The 16,959-nt window shown below is 30.9% G+C and overlaps 1 protein-coding gene across 2 annotated transcripts in view; it reads left to right on the top strand.

Moving 5' to 3' along the window:
• EXOC6 (exocyst complex component 6) overlaps positions 1-16,959 on the top strand; it is a 169,221-nt gene that overhangs the window by 47,657 nt on the left and 104,605 nt on the right. For both annotated transcript variants that reach the window (XM_032491312.1, XM_032491313.1), the window contains exons 6-12: positions 2,368-2,572; positions 4,983-5,135; positions 7,189-7,257; positions 9,531-9,614; positions 14,579-14,625; positions 14,746-14,866; positions 16,576-16,647. In XM_032491312.1, coding sequence (XP_032347203.1) covers positions 2,368-2,572; positions 4,983-5,135; positions 7,189-7,257; positions 9,531-9,614; positions 14,579-14,625; positions 14,746-14,866; positions 16,576-16,647 — 751 coding nt within the window. The remainder of the gene's footprint in view (positions 1-2,367; positions 2,573-4,982; positions 5,136-7,188; positions 7,258-9,530; positions 9,615-14,578; positions 14,626-14,745; positions 14,867-16,575; positions 16,648-16,959) is intronic.

The following is a 16,959-nucleotide window of genomic DNA, read 5'->3' as shown; positions in this document are numbered from 1 at the left end:
TTGTAATGGTTATTATAACATTTTTGTTAATTCCAAATAGGCCACCTGTATTTAGGCTTTCATTGACTTATTTTCTTTTAATCATAGGTCACATTTCTCTGCTTATTCATATATATTATAATTTTTTTATATGCAGGGCATTATATTTAAAAAGAATAGTAGAGAACGAGAGTAATCACTTCTATGATAGCACAAACTGGTAGATTAGAAATCCTCAAGGGAAGGCAAATAAAATAAGAACTGTCATAATGTTGTACCTTATGGTCCACAGAACCATTAGTGTACTCACACATTTTCCATTTAGGGATGACACACACATTTTTTAAGTGTCTTATATTTATAAAAACAGAAAACTTGACAGGCTTATTAACATGGGGGAAATTTACTTTAATATTTTTATAAGAACTAAAAAATCAGAGACTTAAAAACCAATTAGGATATCATTACATATTATTATTATAATAGACTTGCAAATAGGGTAATGATCTGTTTCCAAATAATTTTAGTTTAAGTTAAATTCCATGACATATTGTTAAATAGTATATATGAACATACAGAACTGAAAATATTATAGATATATGCCTGGATATAAATGTGACCAGATGTTATGTGGTAGTGTCAGTTCATGGGTACCTCTGATTTTCTCTTTACAGTTTTCATATTTTTAGTGGTTATGGATTACTGTTAAAATTTTAAAAGACAGCATTATGTAACCGAAAGAGAAATGGTCAGATTTTATTTGCATTTAGAAATAAATAAAGCTTAGGAAATTTGTGGCTAACTTTTAGAAGGGATCTGGCCTTTGACTTCTGTTCCCTAAGATTATAAACTTCCTGTATGTCTTAACCTGGGTCTCCCAGAAAGCAAGTCTGAGGTATAATCTTACTTTTTGCTACTTTTTAAAAGAGTATAATTCTAGGGAAAGTGAGAAGCAGAACTGAGAGAAAGGGAAATGAGATACAGAACTTAGGAGAGCAGATATGAAGTTGATTTATTGAGTTTGCCAGTGCTTAATATTGATCAATTTCAAAGAACTTTGGGGAGTTCATGTAATTATTGTAAATCAGAACATTTCATTCAGGAGGAGAAAAAGTACAATAGCATTATGTCTAAAAAAGTGTACATACCTTAATGTAAAAAATACTTTATTGCTAAAAAATGCTAACCATTATCTGAACCTTTGGTGAGTTGTGTAGTGACATCAAAGATCGCTGATTCACAGGCCACCATATCAAATATAATATTAATTTAAAAGTTTGAAATATTGCAAGACGTAAATTGAGCAAATGCTATTGGAAAAATGGCTCTGTTAGACTTGCTCAACACCCACAAATCTTCAATTTGTAAAAAACGCAGTATCTGTGAAGTGCAATGAAATGAAGAGTGCCTGTACTGTCACTTCAGTTTACTTATGTATTACTTTTTTTGTTTTTCTTTTGATAGTGCCTTTTCTCATTTTAATATCCAATTCAGTGGGGTGGTATAGAATATCATTTGATTTATTTAAAAATTTCTCCACCTACCCTCAAATGGATTTTGGTTATGAATATTATTGTAGGATACTGACTGTTTTGGAAAATCTTAGTCCTACTACCAACTGTAGTATATTGGCGAAATCATGTACTCTTTCTGTATGTTTCAGTTTTCTCATCTATACATTGTTAATAGTAATATCTACCATAGATATCTACCTGATAGAAGTCTAGAAAAAAATTAAAGTTTATTTATATATGAAAGTGTGTGTCAGGTTCTCTAGGACACAGGCTACACTTTACTAATTGCTGCATGCCCAGCATGTCACCAATGCTTTATAAAGTAATAGGCATTCAGTAAATATTTTTCGAGTTGAAAAAAGAAATCACTGTATTAGTAGTTTTTTAAATAGGTTTTGTGACTCAGTATTATTTCTAATTGCCTTCAAGGGTGTAAAATTTTCCAAAAAAAGTTTCCTTAAAATATATTTTAACTTGATTTAAATCTGTGCTAGGTACTTTTTTTATAATAATGGTATGTGGGTGGGAGAGATTATGCAATTATGTATCAAATAACTAAATACTCTAATTAAAAATTTGGAGCTATTATACATATATACATTTAAGGCATTTTAATGGCTATAATAATGCTTCTGATGTTACAGATTTAGATAAAATGAAATAAAGAAGTTGTATATTAGTGAATTTTCATGCTGGAACTTGTTCATGTGGTTTATAGTTTGTGCTTAGTAAACAGAAATAAATGTTAATTTTACTTATTTTATTTTCACTATGTATCCTTTTTGATAGTAGTATTGGACTGATTATTTGGACTTACTTGTAAAATTAATGTAGTAAGAACTTTTTACAGAGTTGGTTTTTTAACTTGTTATAGGTATTATTCTGCTCTAAAAACTATGGAACAATTAGAGAATGTGTATTTTCCCCGGGTTAGTCAATACCGGTTTTGTCAGCTAATGATAGAAAATCTTCCTAAGCTCCGTGAAGATATTAAAGAAGTCTCCATGTCTGATCTCAAAGACTTTTTGGAAAGCATTCGAAAACATTCTGACAAAATAGGTGAAACAGCAATGAAACAGGTGAGATTAAAAAGAATTTTAATTTAATGTTATTTAGTAATCTAGGTTCTAGAATATATCCAAAGTTTACTTTTTTTACTTACATGAACCTTTTCTTCATTTTCCTTATTCTTGTTGAGAATGGATTTCATCAGCTTTTTCTTTTTTTTTTTTTTTTTTTTTTTGGTTTGCAGTTATTCCTTATTTAATTAAGTAAAGTCAGTCTAACTTGATTCACCAACTGATCTCTTGGCAATCTTCCCCACGTATATAATACTACATTAATTGTTATCAGCAGTCATATTTGGTATAAAATTAGCTGAAAAGTGGCAGCCACAGAGGCAAGTGGGAGCTGTTTTATGCTAAGGTTATAAATTGCTCTCTTTTTAAAGCAACTTGAAAGTATTGTCTTTGAATTAACTTCTATAGCTCAGTAATAAAGCGGTAAACAATGTGGAAAGATTTGGCAGTTATAAAATTAATGTACCTACCTTTAGAGTCAGCAGTTCCTCTCCTGGGTATTTACCAATGTCCTCATGATGCTCATAGCAGGTTTGTTACAACTAGCCAAAGACTGGAAATAACCCAAATGGACGTCAGAGGGAGAATGGATACACAAATTGTTCTATAATCACACAATGGAATATTACTTAGCAGTAAATAAGAAGGAATGAATTACTGATATGTGTAACAACATATATGAATCTTCCAGACATTATACTGAGCTACAGAAGCTGTACACAAAAAAAGCACGCACATATCCATTTATATGTATTTCTAAAGCAGGCAAAACTAATTTAAAGTAAAAAAAAAATTGGAGTAGTGCTTGCCTCTCAGTGGGGAGATTGCCTGGGAAGGGACATAAGGGAACTTTCTGGGGAGATGGAAATGTTCTATACCATGATGAAGTATATCCACTTGTATAGTTAAGATCTGTACATTTTGCTGTATGTAAGTCTTACCTCAAAAAAATTATAAACAATAATTGGGGTGTTTGTGGAGTGAGTGGGTAAAGGTATAGATGAAAGAAAGATGTATAAATATTGTTGAAGAAAGGTAATGAGAACATAAAAGTTCATAATGTTGATCTTTTTACTTTATTTGAAATGTTCAGTAATAAAAAGTTTAAAAATAATTATAATTGAATTAAAATTTCTAAGAGTTAGCAATTAAAACACCTCAATAATTACAATGTCACAGAAATGAAACAGTGCTTAACATGCTTTCTAACTCCTGAAAAGGCAGCCTATGGAGTGGGAGAAAATACTTATGAACTATATATCTGATTAGGGGTTAATGTAATATGTAGGGGATTCATACAACTTAATAGCAAAAAAGTAATCACCTGATTGAAAAATGAGCTGGGAATTTGAATGGACATTTCTCTAAAAGAGACATAAAAATGGCCAATAGATATATGAAAAGATGTTAAACTTCACTAACCATCAGAGAAATGCAAACCAAAGTCACAATGGGATATCACCTTATACCTCTCAAGATAGCTATTATCAAGAGAAAAAAAGGCAACAAGTGTTGGTAAGGATGTGGAAAAATTGGAACACTTGCACAGTGTTGGTGGGAATGCAGAATGGTGTAGCTGCTATGGAAAACAGTATGGGGGTTCCTCAAAAATCTAAAATTAGAGCTATCATATGTCCCATTCTGGGTATTTATCCTAAAAACTGAAATGAGGATCTTGAAGAGAGATTAGCACTCCCATACTCTTTGCAGCGTTATTCACTGTATCTAAGATGTGGAAACAATCTAAATGTTCATTGACAAGTGAATGTATTAAGAAAATGTGGTATGTACATACAATGGAATGCTATCCAGCCTTTAAAAAGGAAATTATGAGCTATCTGAAATAGTCAAATTCATAGAATCAAAGAGTAGGATGCTGGTTGCCAGAGGGAAATGAGGAGTTACTTATCAACAGGCATAAAGTTTCAGTTAATCAAGATGAATAAGCTCTAGAGGTCTTCAGTAAAACATTATACTTATCAATAATAATGGATTATATTATTAATATAATATTAATATATATTAATAATGTAATATGTATATACACTTAAAAATTTAAGAGGGTAGATCTCATGTAAAATGTGCTTACCACAGTAAAGTAAAATCAAAAAAGAAAAAGTAGAAGAAAATAATCAAGATAAGAGTAGAAATCAATGTAATAGACAAAAATACAATAGGGAGGATCAACAAAGCCAAAAGTTGGTTCTTAGTCTTTTCAAATAAAGTTGATAAACCTCTGCAAGACTGTTGAAAAAGAAGAGAGCATATATCATGAATTAAAAATGGGCCATTATTCCAGATCCTACACCTACAAGACATTAAAAAGATGAGAAAATATGAACAAATTCTTGAACCAGTTTTGATGACAATAACTTTTGAAATAATCTGAATTTTTCTTTTTCCAAAATAGGCACAGCAGCAGAAAATCTTCAGTGTTACTCTGCAGAAGCGAAATAATGTAAAATTTGGGAAGAATATATATATAAATAATAGAAGTCCAGACGAAAGGAATAAAACTGTATTGAAACATGCATTTGAGGAAGAGGATGAAAATGAAGAGGAGGTGATGGAAGTTTATTTCTTTCTTTCTCTTTCTTTGCATCTTTTCTTTTCTTCTTTCCTCCCTTCCTTCCTTCATTGCTTTCTTCCTCTCCTTCCTTTCCTTCCTTTTTTCCTTCCTCCTTCATCTATTATTGGATGATTTTTTTTCTCTTGAGTTGTAATGTATGTCTGTGTATAACTCTCAGTCTTCCCATGTGTATTTTGAATTTATGTAGATCTGTTTGTAATGAGCTGTTACAGCAAAATAGTCATCTGAAATGTCAAACTGCATAATTGACAGATAAACAAGATATATTGTAGATTGCATTTGTGAGCTGCAGATAATTGAACCTAGGTGTTCTGCCATAATTAGCAGTAAAAATGTAAATTAAATGATTTTTTGGTAGGGAATACTCATATTTTAATTACCTGTGGCAGACATTTAATTGCATGATGGCTTAACCTTGCTATTTAGACTAATTCTGGATACCCTACTTTTTTTGTTGTTGTTGTTGTTGCTGAGGTACAACAAAATAATTTTAAAGATTAAAGTTTTTAATTTCTTTAAAAGGTTTTATTAAGTCTAGAAACTTTGAAATTATCCTTAAATATTTGCTTTTTTTTATCCTCTATACTCAAATTTATTCCTAGTTCTAGTGCTTCTTTTATTCTCTCCACAAAGTCTTTTGTTAAGCCTACTTTTTATCTTTTCTTATGAGTTCCTTTTGAATTTACTTAATAACGTAAGAAGTCAAATATTTGCAATTGTTTCTAAGTTTTGCCTTGTCATTGAGACTTTAAATTCTTTTTTTAAGGACACTGGTGGGGCGTAGTAAGAACTTTTAATTGATTGATAAAAAGGAACCATATGAATATGTGCCCATGGTTTCTGTGGATTGAAAGAACTACTCTGCACATTTGTTCTATATGCCTGAGGATGAGTGAGACTGTATGTATTTATGAGGGTGTATGTGTTTGTATATATGTATTATGTGTATATGTGTGTATATATACATATGTATGCATTTATAGTGGATGTCTGATATACCGACAAATGAACAGCTTTAGACATTTTAATGTCTTTCTAATGCAGAATTAATGTCACTTGATTAGTCCCTTGAAATTAAATAAACGTTTGAGTTACACTTTTTTATCCTTTCTTAATCAATATTCAGAGATCTCTGTAAGTCTTTTCTATCTTAAAATTCAGAAAGGTGAAAATAGACCATCTAGTCTTCTTATCTCAATTTTCCCTAGTCTGTTTTGTATGTCTTTAACTGCTTGGAGCATTGCCATTGTGCCCTACCCCCAAATCCATACTCTTAAGAGAAACTTCATTGTTTCCCTGTTCTTTTAGATCTGTTTTACTATTACTACAGTTTGTTTCTATTGTTTTACCAAATAAGTAACAGTATAATAAAAATAATTTAAGTTTACTCTGAGGATTCATGAGAATAGAAGTATGTTCCTTTAAAAAGTTTATTTCTCAAATTTGGGAAATTTTATTTCATCAATTCTAAGATGTGCTTTTAAAAATATTATTAAAATCTCAGAATCAGGATACATCTTAAAATTGATGATATTATAGTTTCAAGGGGTTTTTACTGTTTTTTCTTTCTTTCTTAGTGTTCCATAAAATAATAGTAATGATGTCTTCAATTTAATGAAATAATGATAAATCATGTGACTTAGCTGCATTAAAGAAGGAACTTCGTCTATAACTAAACCATATATTTATGTACCATCTTTACCAGAAACAATAATGATGTATCTGGTTATCCATAGCAATTTTCTGGTAATCTGCCAATCATGTTAAAGATACACAGTGTCTCCCCTTTTAATACCTTATAATCTAAAGTAGTCAACAGTGATGATAAATATATAAAGAATGAACTACTGAACAACTGCTGAAACAAAATAAAAAAGGCATTATGTTTATATTGTATTTTTTTAAATAGTTGATAAATGTTGCAACATGAACTCTGGGAATCTCCTGGTCTAACTTTAACTTTATATTATTCAACAGCAGACTAGAGTTTAACCTATAATTTTTTAAAAATGGTTTTATTTTTCAGGTCTTAACTGTTCAAGATCTTGTTGATTTTTCCCCTGTTTACCGATGTTTGCACATTTATTCTGTTTTGGTAAGTATCTTTTGTATACATGTATGTGTGTATGTGTATACACATGTGCATATATTTGCATTATTAAAAGGACATGTATGCATTTTCGGCCTGCTTATCTAAAGGCTGAGCACAAGCTCAGTGAGCTGTGAATCTTTATGCAGTATTTATTTGTGAATATCCATTGTATATAAGGCATTTACTTTTTTCTTTAACTTATCATAGTATGCTTTCAAGTATACTGTACTTTTAGGTTGTTTCCACATCTTGGCTATTGTAAATAGTACTGCTATGAATATTGGGGTGTATGTATCTTTTTGAATGAGAGTTTTTTCCCAGATGTAAGCGCAGGGGTAGGATTGCTAGGTCATATAGTAAGTATTTTTAGTTTTTTAAGGAATCTCCATACTGTTTTCTATAGTGACTTTACCTAACTACATTCTCACTAACAGCATAAGAGGGTTCCCTTTTCTTCACACTGTCTCTAGCATTTACTGTTTGTGGACTTTATAAAGATGGCGATTCTGACCGGTGTGAGGTGGTACCTCATTGTAGTTTTGATTTGCGTTTCTCTGATGATTAGTGATATTGACACCTTTTCATGTTGCCTATTGGGCATATCTGCACGTCTTCTTTGGATAAATGTCTATTTAGGTGTTCTGCCCGTTTTTTGATCGGGTTGTTTGTTTTTTTGTTACAGAGTTGTATGAGCTGTTTGTGTATTCTGGAAATAAAGCCCTTGTCAGTTGCATCGTTTGCAAATATTTTCTCCCTGTCCGTAGGTTGTCGTTTCATTTTGTTGATGGTTTCCTTTGCTGTACAAAAGCTTATTGGATTAAGTCCTATTTGTTTATTGTTGCTTTTATTTCTCTTGCCATAGGAGACTGACCTAGGAAAACATTGCTGTGATTTATGTACAAGAATGTTTTGCGTATGTTCTCGTCCAGGAGATTTATTGTGTCCTGTCTCCTGTTTAAGTCTTTAAGCCATTTTGAATTTATTTTTGTGTATGGTGTGAAGGAGTGTTCTAACTTCATTGATTTATATGCGGCTATCCAGCTTTCCCAGCACCACTTGCCAAATGGAACGGCAGTATGACTTTACTTTCGATAGCACTAAGAAAGTCATGTTTTTTGTAGCTACTTAAGTATCAAAATATCAGAAGTTTTTCAGTGAAAATATGAGTTTTGACATTTTTCTATTGTTAACTTTTTCTTCTTTCTTTTTGATTTTCTTTGGAACCGTGAGTAGGGAAATGAGTTACCAACCTTTTCTAATGACTGGATAGATTCTCCATAGAGAAGAGAGGAAGACAGAGGAGATAGATATAGTCATTTACTCATTCAATCATTTATTTATTCAACAAAAGTTTATTTAGTGTCTTCCATGTGCCAAGCATTGTGCTAACTGCTAAGGATACGGTGGTGAACTAGTTGGACAAGGATCATATTCTAATGGACTTAGAGTCAGATGGAAAAGATAGATCTCTGTTGTCTGATACAGCAGCCACTAGCTATATGTGGCTATTTAAATTAACTAAAATTAAACAAAATAAAAATTCAGTACCTTAGTCCTATTAGTCACATTTCAGATACTCAGTGGTCATAGGTGTCTAGTGGCTACCATGTTAGGCAGTGCAGATATAGAAAACTTCTGTTATCACAGAAAGTGCTGTTGGACAGTAGTGAGATAAACTAATAATCAGGAAATTACAGCAGGGTGTGATGAGGGCTATGAATGGATGTACAGATTACTATAGGATAACATAGATGATAACAAGCCTTGTTATTATCAGGTTGAGGAAGGCTTTCTAAAGGAAATAACATCTAGGATGAGTCCTAAATATATTTCACAAAAGCCTGGAAAGGAAAAGAAAATGGTATATTGATTATACTGAGATGAGGCAGGAGATGGAGGAAGATGCCAGATATGTAGGGTCTTATACAACGTGTTCAGAAATTGAGGCTTGACAGCTAATTTCCTTACTTAGTTTCCCTCACTGACAGCCATATTTTCTTTGATCAGTCAAAAATCCATAAAGCCCAGATGATAAGTTGTGCAGCTGTCAAATTACTTGAAGTTACCTTTGGTCTTCTTAATCTTCATGATAACAAACAATGTTACTGTCTTTGAACTATAATGCCAAAACTTGTTCTTGATATTCAATATGAAATACCATTCTGCATTTAATTTCAGTTGTTAGAAGCTTAAAAATGACTCTTAAGGGGTAAAGAAGTTATCTGTTTAAGCAGTGTGTTTGTGTGTTTTTCATTACTTTGCTGATTTTATTTTAGGGTGATGAGGAAACATTTGAAAATTATTACCGAAAACAAAGAAAGAAACAAGCAAGACTGGTATTGCAACCCCAGTCAAATATGGTAAGCATGTGAAAGTTTTGAATTGGCTTTGTTATCAGTTTTATCCCCTTTAATTTCTTTAGAGCATGCATCGCTATTCGTTCAACTACAAATATTTATTGAATACCTATCGTTTCCAATAATTGGTGTAGGTGTGAAGTTTACAGCAGTAAAAGAAAAAGGATAAGTCCCTTCTCTCATGAGCTTACATTCTATTAGGGAAGATAGACTGTAAACAAATAAATAAGACAGTGAATAAATAAAAAGATAAACAAATAAATATATAAAATGTCAGGGAGTGATAATTAGTTTCTGACAATATGGTGGACTATGTATCTTGATTAATTGTCTTACCGAAAAAAAAACAACTAAAGATTCTGGATAAAACATTTTTAAAAATCTTAAATTCTTTTAAAGTGCACTGAGGAGCTGGTAGGAAAGTATAGTCCTAACAAAGACTAATTCAGTAATCTGAAGGGCTATGTGGGAGTTTTATTAGTCATTCTCAAGATATATGTATTTTTTGGTTATAAAATTGTGACATATTCACTATAAAAAGTAAGGAAAAATTGAAATAAAGTAATTTATAATGTCAAAAAAAACTGTCAGTATGGAACTGTTCTGTATATTGGTTATGGTGCTAGGTATGTGACTAGATGTATTTGTGAAAACTCATAGAAATAGCACATGAAAAAGAGTGAGTTTTATTGATGTAAGTTATACCTCAGTACACCTGACTATAAAAAAAACAAAGCAGGAACAGCAAAGTGAAGACAGAAATCCAGACTGGCATAATGAAATATTGAATATAGTTTTTATCCTTGGGGCATCTGCTGAACTGGGAAGGCATGATTTTTGAGGTCATAGGGATATAGAGGGCTAAGCTCAGAGCTACCCAAAGTGAGTGAAAAGAGATTGTCTCCCATGTAAATAAAGCTGAGACTCCGAAGAATTATAGCCCATTATTACGATGACCTAGAGATAAAACCATGTAGGGAAACTGCTGTGTTCCTTCTGCCAAATACAATAAATAAAATTGCCTATCTCAAATCTCGGTGCTGAGTAAACAAAGGAAAAAAATTGCTGAGAATTCGTAACAGTTCCTCACATGCATTTGCAACTCAAATTTATTCCACTTGGATAATGAAAAAAAAATCTCAAGCTGAAAATTTAAAGTGGTTGCATTTTGATATTGCTTCCAGGTGCCTAGTAGAAGCAAATGCAGATCTTCTCTGAACCTTCATACCGACTTAAAAAATGTCTGTACTTAAAAAGTTTCAAGGGAAATTAGCAAGTCACAGTCAAAATTATCAAACAAGTGAGAGTCATTAGCAATATTGACAACAGAGCTGGGTAGGGTAGAGCTCAGTGGTAGAGTGTGTGCTTAGCATGCATGAGGTCCTGGGTTCAATCCCTGGTGCCCCCATTAAATAAATAAATAAATAAATAAATAAATAAACCTAATTACACCCCCAAAATGTAAAAAAAATAATAATAATAATTAAAGAAATATTGACAACAGGAATAAAGTCTAAAAGACTTTCAGTATTTGAGTTATTAGGCACAGAATATAAAATAACACTTATATTTAAGGAAGTAAAAGGTAAGCTTGCTGGTATAAATAAGGAACAGAGAATTAGCAAAAAATGTAAAAAAAATGAAGTACCATATCTAGTAATTAAAGATATATTAGCCAAAATGAAAAATTTTATGAACAGGTTTAATAGTTGATGAATTCTTTTAATTGATCTGAAGAAATTATTTGGCATATATCACAAAAGAATAAAAATATAGAAGAAAGAAGAGATACAGAGAGGTCTAATATATATCTAGTTGGAATTTCAGAAAGAAAGGATAGAACAAGTGGGACAGAGGAATATTTGAGATAATTGCTGAGAATTTACCAAGACAGATAAGAAATAGAAATCTACAGAGTCAAGCCCAAGGAATCTAAGTAGATTAAATAAAAAGAAATACACTTTTAGAGACCTTAAAATGAAAATGTGGAACACCAAAGTTAAAGAGAAAATAGATGACCTGAAAAATTATCAGCTAATTGAACTAATTGACATTTATTAAATACCTCACCCAAAACAGCAGAACACAAATGCTTTTCAAGTACACCTGGAAGGTTCACCAAGATAGATCATATTCTGGATAATAAAATAAATCTCAATAAGTATAAAAAACTTGAAATTGTACAAAATATGTCTTCTGACCACAGGAAAATGAAATTATCCATATGCAAAAAAATGAATATTGACTCTTATCTCATTCAGCAATTCAAGAAGTAGATCATGGACCCAAATATAAGAGCTAAAAATTTAAAACTTTTAGAAAAAGCAAAAGTTAAAATCTTTGTGACCTAGGGTTAGGCAATATTTTCTTATGTGAGATACATAAAGCATAAAGCATAAAAGAAAGAAATTGATAGATTGAACATCAAAATGGAAAACTTTTACCCATCTAAAGGTATTGTCAAGAAAAGGAAAAGACAGGGCACGGATGAAGAGAAAATATTTGCAAAACTCATGTCTAATAGAAGGCTTGTATCCAGAATAGGTAAAGAACTTGTATAACTAACTAAAGGTGGACTAATGGACAAAAGATTCAAGTAGACATTTTGCCAAAAATACACAGATGACAAATAAGTACATGAAAAAATGTTCAACATCATTTTTCATCAGGGAAATGTAAATTAAAACCACAAGATACCACTACATACCTACTAAAATGAATAAATATAAGTAAAAAGATTGGTTATAGCAAGTGCTGGTGAGAATGTGGAGCAGCTATAACTCTCATACACTTCTGATGGGTGTAAATATTATACTGCCACTTTGGGAAATAGTTAGACAATTTGTTTTAATGTTAAGCATACAGTTACGATACAACCCAGCAGTCTTGCTCCTAGATTTTTACCCACAGGAGATGAAAATATATCTTCATACAGTGGCTCATATGTGAATATTTATAGTAACTTTATTCATAAATGCCAGCACTGGAAACATCCCAGATGTCTGTGAGCTAATGAATAAACAAGTTGTCATACCTCCACATAATGGAATACTACTCAGTAGTAGAAAAGGAACTGATACATACAGTGGCATGGATAAATTTTAAAAGCATTATTCTAAGTGAAGAAGTTCAGATACAACAAATTATGTAAAGTATGATTTATGTTATATGATATTTTTGAAAAGGCAAAACTATGGGGCATAATGGGATAAGTGGCAAAGGCTGTATTGGGCAGAGTGACTACAGAGGGGCATAAGGGAACTTCTTAATGAGATAGAAATATATTCTATATGTTAAATTTGGTGGTGGTTACACAAATGTCTACATTTGTCAGAACTCACTGGACTCTACGTATAAAAAGGGTTAATATTACTGTATATAAATTAAATCTCAATAAATTTGACTTTAAAAACAAAGATAAAGACAAGACTTTAAAAATATGCAGAGAGAAGCATTTATTTTCAAATAAACAAGACAGTGGAATATTTTCAATGCTGAAGGAAAATAACTGTTGACCTGGGATTCTGAATTCAGTGAAACAAGGGCAAAGATAAACATTTTCAGACAAAGAAGAAAGTTTGTTACCAAGACACCCTTACTAAGGAAATTTTAAAGGATATATACTTCAGTCAAAAGGAAGATGATGCCAAATGGAAGTTATGAGATGCTAGAAGGAATAGATAGCAAAGAAAGTATAAATATGTGGGTAGGTCTATGTTAAGTGTAGAAAATAATATTAATAAAATACTATGGACTTTAATTTAAAACAAAATAGAATTAAAACGTACAATAACAACATAAACATTCGAGTGAGAGAAGTTAATGAAATGAAACTATTTTACAATTTCTGAATTGTCTGGAAGTGTGAAATTATTTATCAATTTTAGAGTTTGATTAAATATGCATAATGAAATTTCTGTAACCACTAAAAGAATAGAAATAATATATACTTAAATATAGTACAAAAAAGCCAGAATGATAAAAATTCATGAGTTAGAGCTGATAAAAATGGTAATTTAAACCTATAAACACTTGATAACATTGACTCAAAATATTTGAAGCAAAATTGCTATAATTAAAAGGATAAATAGAAGAATCCATCAGCATAGTGCATTTTTAAACATGTTTCAGTATCTTTTAAACCAGATAGAATATCAGTAAGAATACAGAACATGCTTAATAGGCTTATCTAATAGACTATATAGAATTCTGTTTCAACAACTGTGGACACATATTGTTTTAAGCGCACATGGAACATTATAAAATGTGACTATATACTATGTTACAAAGCAAGTATCAAGAAATATTAAACATTTGTGTCATGTAGACTGTATTCTCCAATCGTAGTGTTTTTAAATCCTAAAGTAATGAGCCCTCCCCCTCCCCTCTCTGGAAGAAATCCAAATGTTTGAAAATTTTGATCACTTTTTTGAAATATATAAAATATAATATTTGAACCTAATTGAAATAACGTAATATTTCATTTGATAAACTTTTATGAATGAAATTCAAATGATCAAATATTTTCCTATATACCTTTTTGTTAAAGTTATAAACAGTAGGATATTATAGGCCATTTTTAAGAAATTTGCCTTTCATTACAAGTCAGATGAAAAGTCATTGAAAGGTTTTTAGCAGAAAATATAAAAGCTTAAAAGTCTAGGTAGGAGAATGATGTAATAGTCCAAGTGAGAGATGATGGTGTGGCTTGAACTAGCCTGCTGAGAGGGGAGTTTTGAAATCATACTGACTTTTTAATTGTTTATTGTCCATCTTCTTTTGAATGCAAGTTCCATGAGGGGTAAGGACTTTTTGTTATTTACCAGTGTATCCCTGGTGCCTTAAAAATGTATGCAGCATATAGTAGAGTCTCAATAAATATTTGTTAAACTTTGTACTGATTTGGAACTTACTTTTATGTTACTGGTATTTATTGTTTTAAATTGATTTTTATTTTTCATTTAAAGCATGAAACAGTTGATGGCTATAGAAGATATTTCACTCAAATTGTAGGGTATGTATCTAATATGGAAATAAATACTATTTTTATATTGTGTTAAATGTCAGAACTAATTATTTCTATTTATGTTTTAATTTTTTTAACTCATGTTATTTTGATAATTACTGTTCTTAGGTTCTTTGTGGTGGAAGATCACATTTTACATGTGACCCAAGGATTAGTAACCAGGGCATACACTGATGAACTTTGGAACATGGCCCTCTCAAAGATAATTGCTGTCCTTAGAGCTCATTCAGTAAGTCAGACAATTTATGTTACCAAATTTTTAATTCAGTTACTTCAAGAACTTCTGAAATGTATAATGTCAGAAGAAAACCGTACCTCCATCAGTTTTGCATTTTTTTTGGTAATTGCTCAGATTTGGAAGTAGTAATGTCAGGCTTTTGTTTGTTTGGTAATATTGGACTGTGATTTTGCAACTGACTGGGGCTTCCGAAGACACTTTTAGTCCAGCATTATAGAAAATGAAGAATTAAGCTGGTCTCATTAGTCTCAACTGACCTCTTCATTAGATCACTGAAAAGCACTGTGAAGAAAGGGTTTTTAATTATCATTCCAAATTCTTTGTTTCCAAAATAAACTCCACCATTAAAACTCAATAGAAGTTGTTCTTCAATGTTTATAATTTGTTTGCAGTAATACAATTATAAATTTCTTAAAAATAAGCAATTGTCAAAATTTGAATTCATTTGAAATAATGAACCTTTAAGTAAAGAGAATTTTTTTATGAGTGAAGGTAAAATGATAAAATATTTTTAAAATATGTTTTTGTGGAAATAATAAGTATGTTAGTGTTATAAAGATTACTGAAATTAATAATTGTAGACTTTTTCTTAAGACAATTTTGGTAGTTTACCTTTAGTAAAATCTCCCAAACTTAAAATTTTATAGATTCTATTGTTTGTAATTTTATTACTGAGAATAGAAACTGAAAATATTTCGAAGGAAGATTACTAGTTTATGTGATATTTAGATTATAAATGCATTATATTTTTATTTATCAGGGACATAGATTCTGGATACACTATTTGTTCAATGAACTACAACTTTTTCTAACGTTTTATAATAAAGAACAGTACAGCTTGTCATGGTTTAGATTGAGACCAGCTGTGAATATGTCATGTTAGAGTATACCTCCTATTAATTCCATGACATCATGTATGAAGTCACAATATATTAAATGCAATATGTCACACTCAAAATCTTCTTAAACGCTGTTAAGGGGACAAGAGTGAATTTCATTATCCCTTTGAAATTAATTATTTTCCTTTGTTGAGTTACTAAGAAAATACTTAAATTGACATTTCTTACATTAGAGAAAGTAATATATTGATTGTATGTCTTTTGTAATAGAATAAGTAAATAATTGAAAAGTAGAAGTATGTGGTCTATGTATAAACCATTTTTTTACTTTGAAATAACTAGTTCCTTAAAATCTGAAAACTTTTAGAAATATAAGCATCATTGCTTTGACCAAAGTTTAATGTGTGCAAATTGCAGGAAAATTTCTTTTCATATAATAGAGATACTTTAGTTATGTCATGTTATCATTTCTTTTTTTTTTAATATTGTATTTATTTATTTATTATTTTTTAGATATTTCTCTTTTTGTTGTTGTTTTTGGGGTGGGGGTGGGATAGTTAGGTTTAATTATTTATTTAAATGGCAGTACTGGGTATTAAACCCAGGACCTGGTGCATGCAAAGCACACCCTCTACCACTGAGCTATATACCCTCCCCCCATCATCTTTACTTAGGAATTTTTTTCTTGAATGGAGTGAGCCAGCTGTGAATCTAACAATCAAGATTTTAAATTTATTGTAAGTTAAGCAAATTAAAGGGAAAAACTTCAGGTTTTCTTTCTTAGTTTTTAAACACATGACTCTGGTGTGTGTTTGTTTGTTTATTTGTGTTTTCACCCCTACTCACCATTCACTCTCCCAGTCTTATTGCACGGACCCTGATCTTGTTCTGGAGCTGAAGAATCTCATTGTAATATTTGCAGATACTTTGCAGGTGAGTGATAATCTAATTTTCAATTAATGGCTATTTGAGCACTTAAAACTATACAAAATATAGACCACACCTCATTTATTTTATTGTGGATTAATGGTAGCAAATTAGTAGTAACCAAATGTTTACTAATATATTGGTATTCCCCTATTACATAGGACTCTTCATAACACCTCCTTCCTGATTAGGAAGCTTGGACAGAGCTCAGGGACTATTATCATCTTTTAAAATATTGGTCATTCTGTTAGAATAGATAAAATATTTTTTCAGTTAAAAAAGAATGTACATGGTATAGTAGAAAGAACCCTGAACTAG

This window comes from Camelus ferus, chromosome 11, assembly GCF_009834535.1.
Source record: "Camelus ferus isolate YT-003-E chromosome 11, BCGSAC_Cfer_1.0, whole genome shotgun sequence".
NCBI classification, from domain to species: Eukaryota; Metazoa; Chordata; class Mammalia; order Artiodactyla; family Camelidae; genus Camelus; species Camelus ferus.
This window is presented reverse-complemented; position numbering and strand designations above follow the sequence as displayed.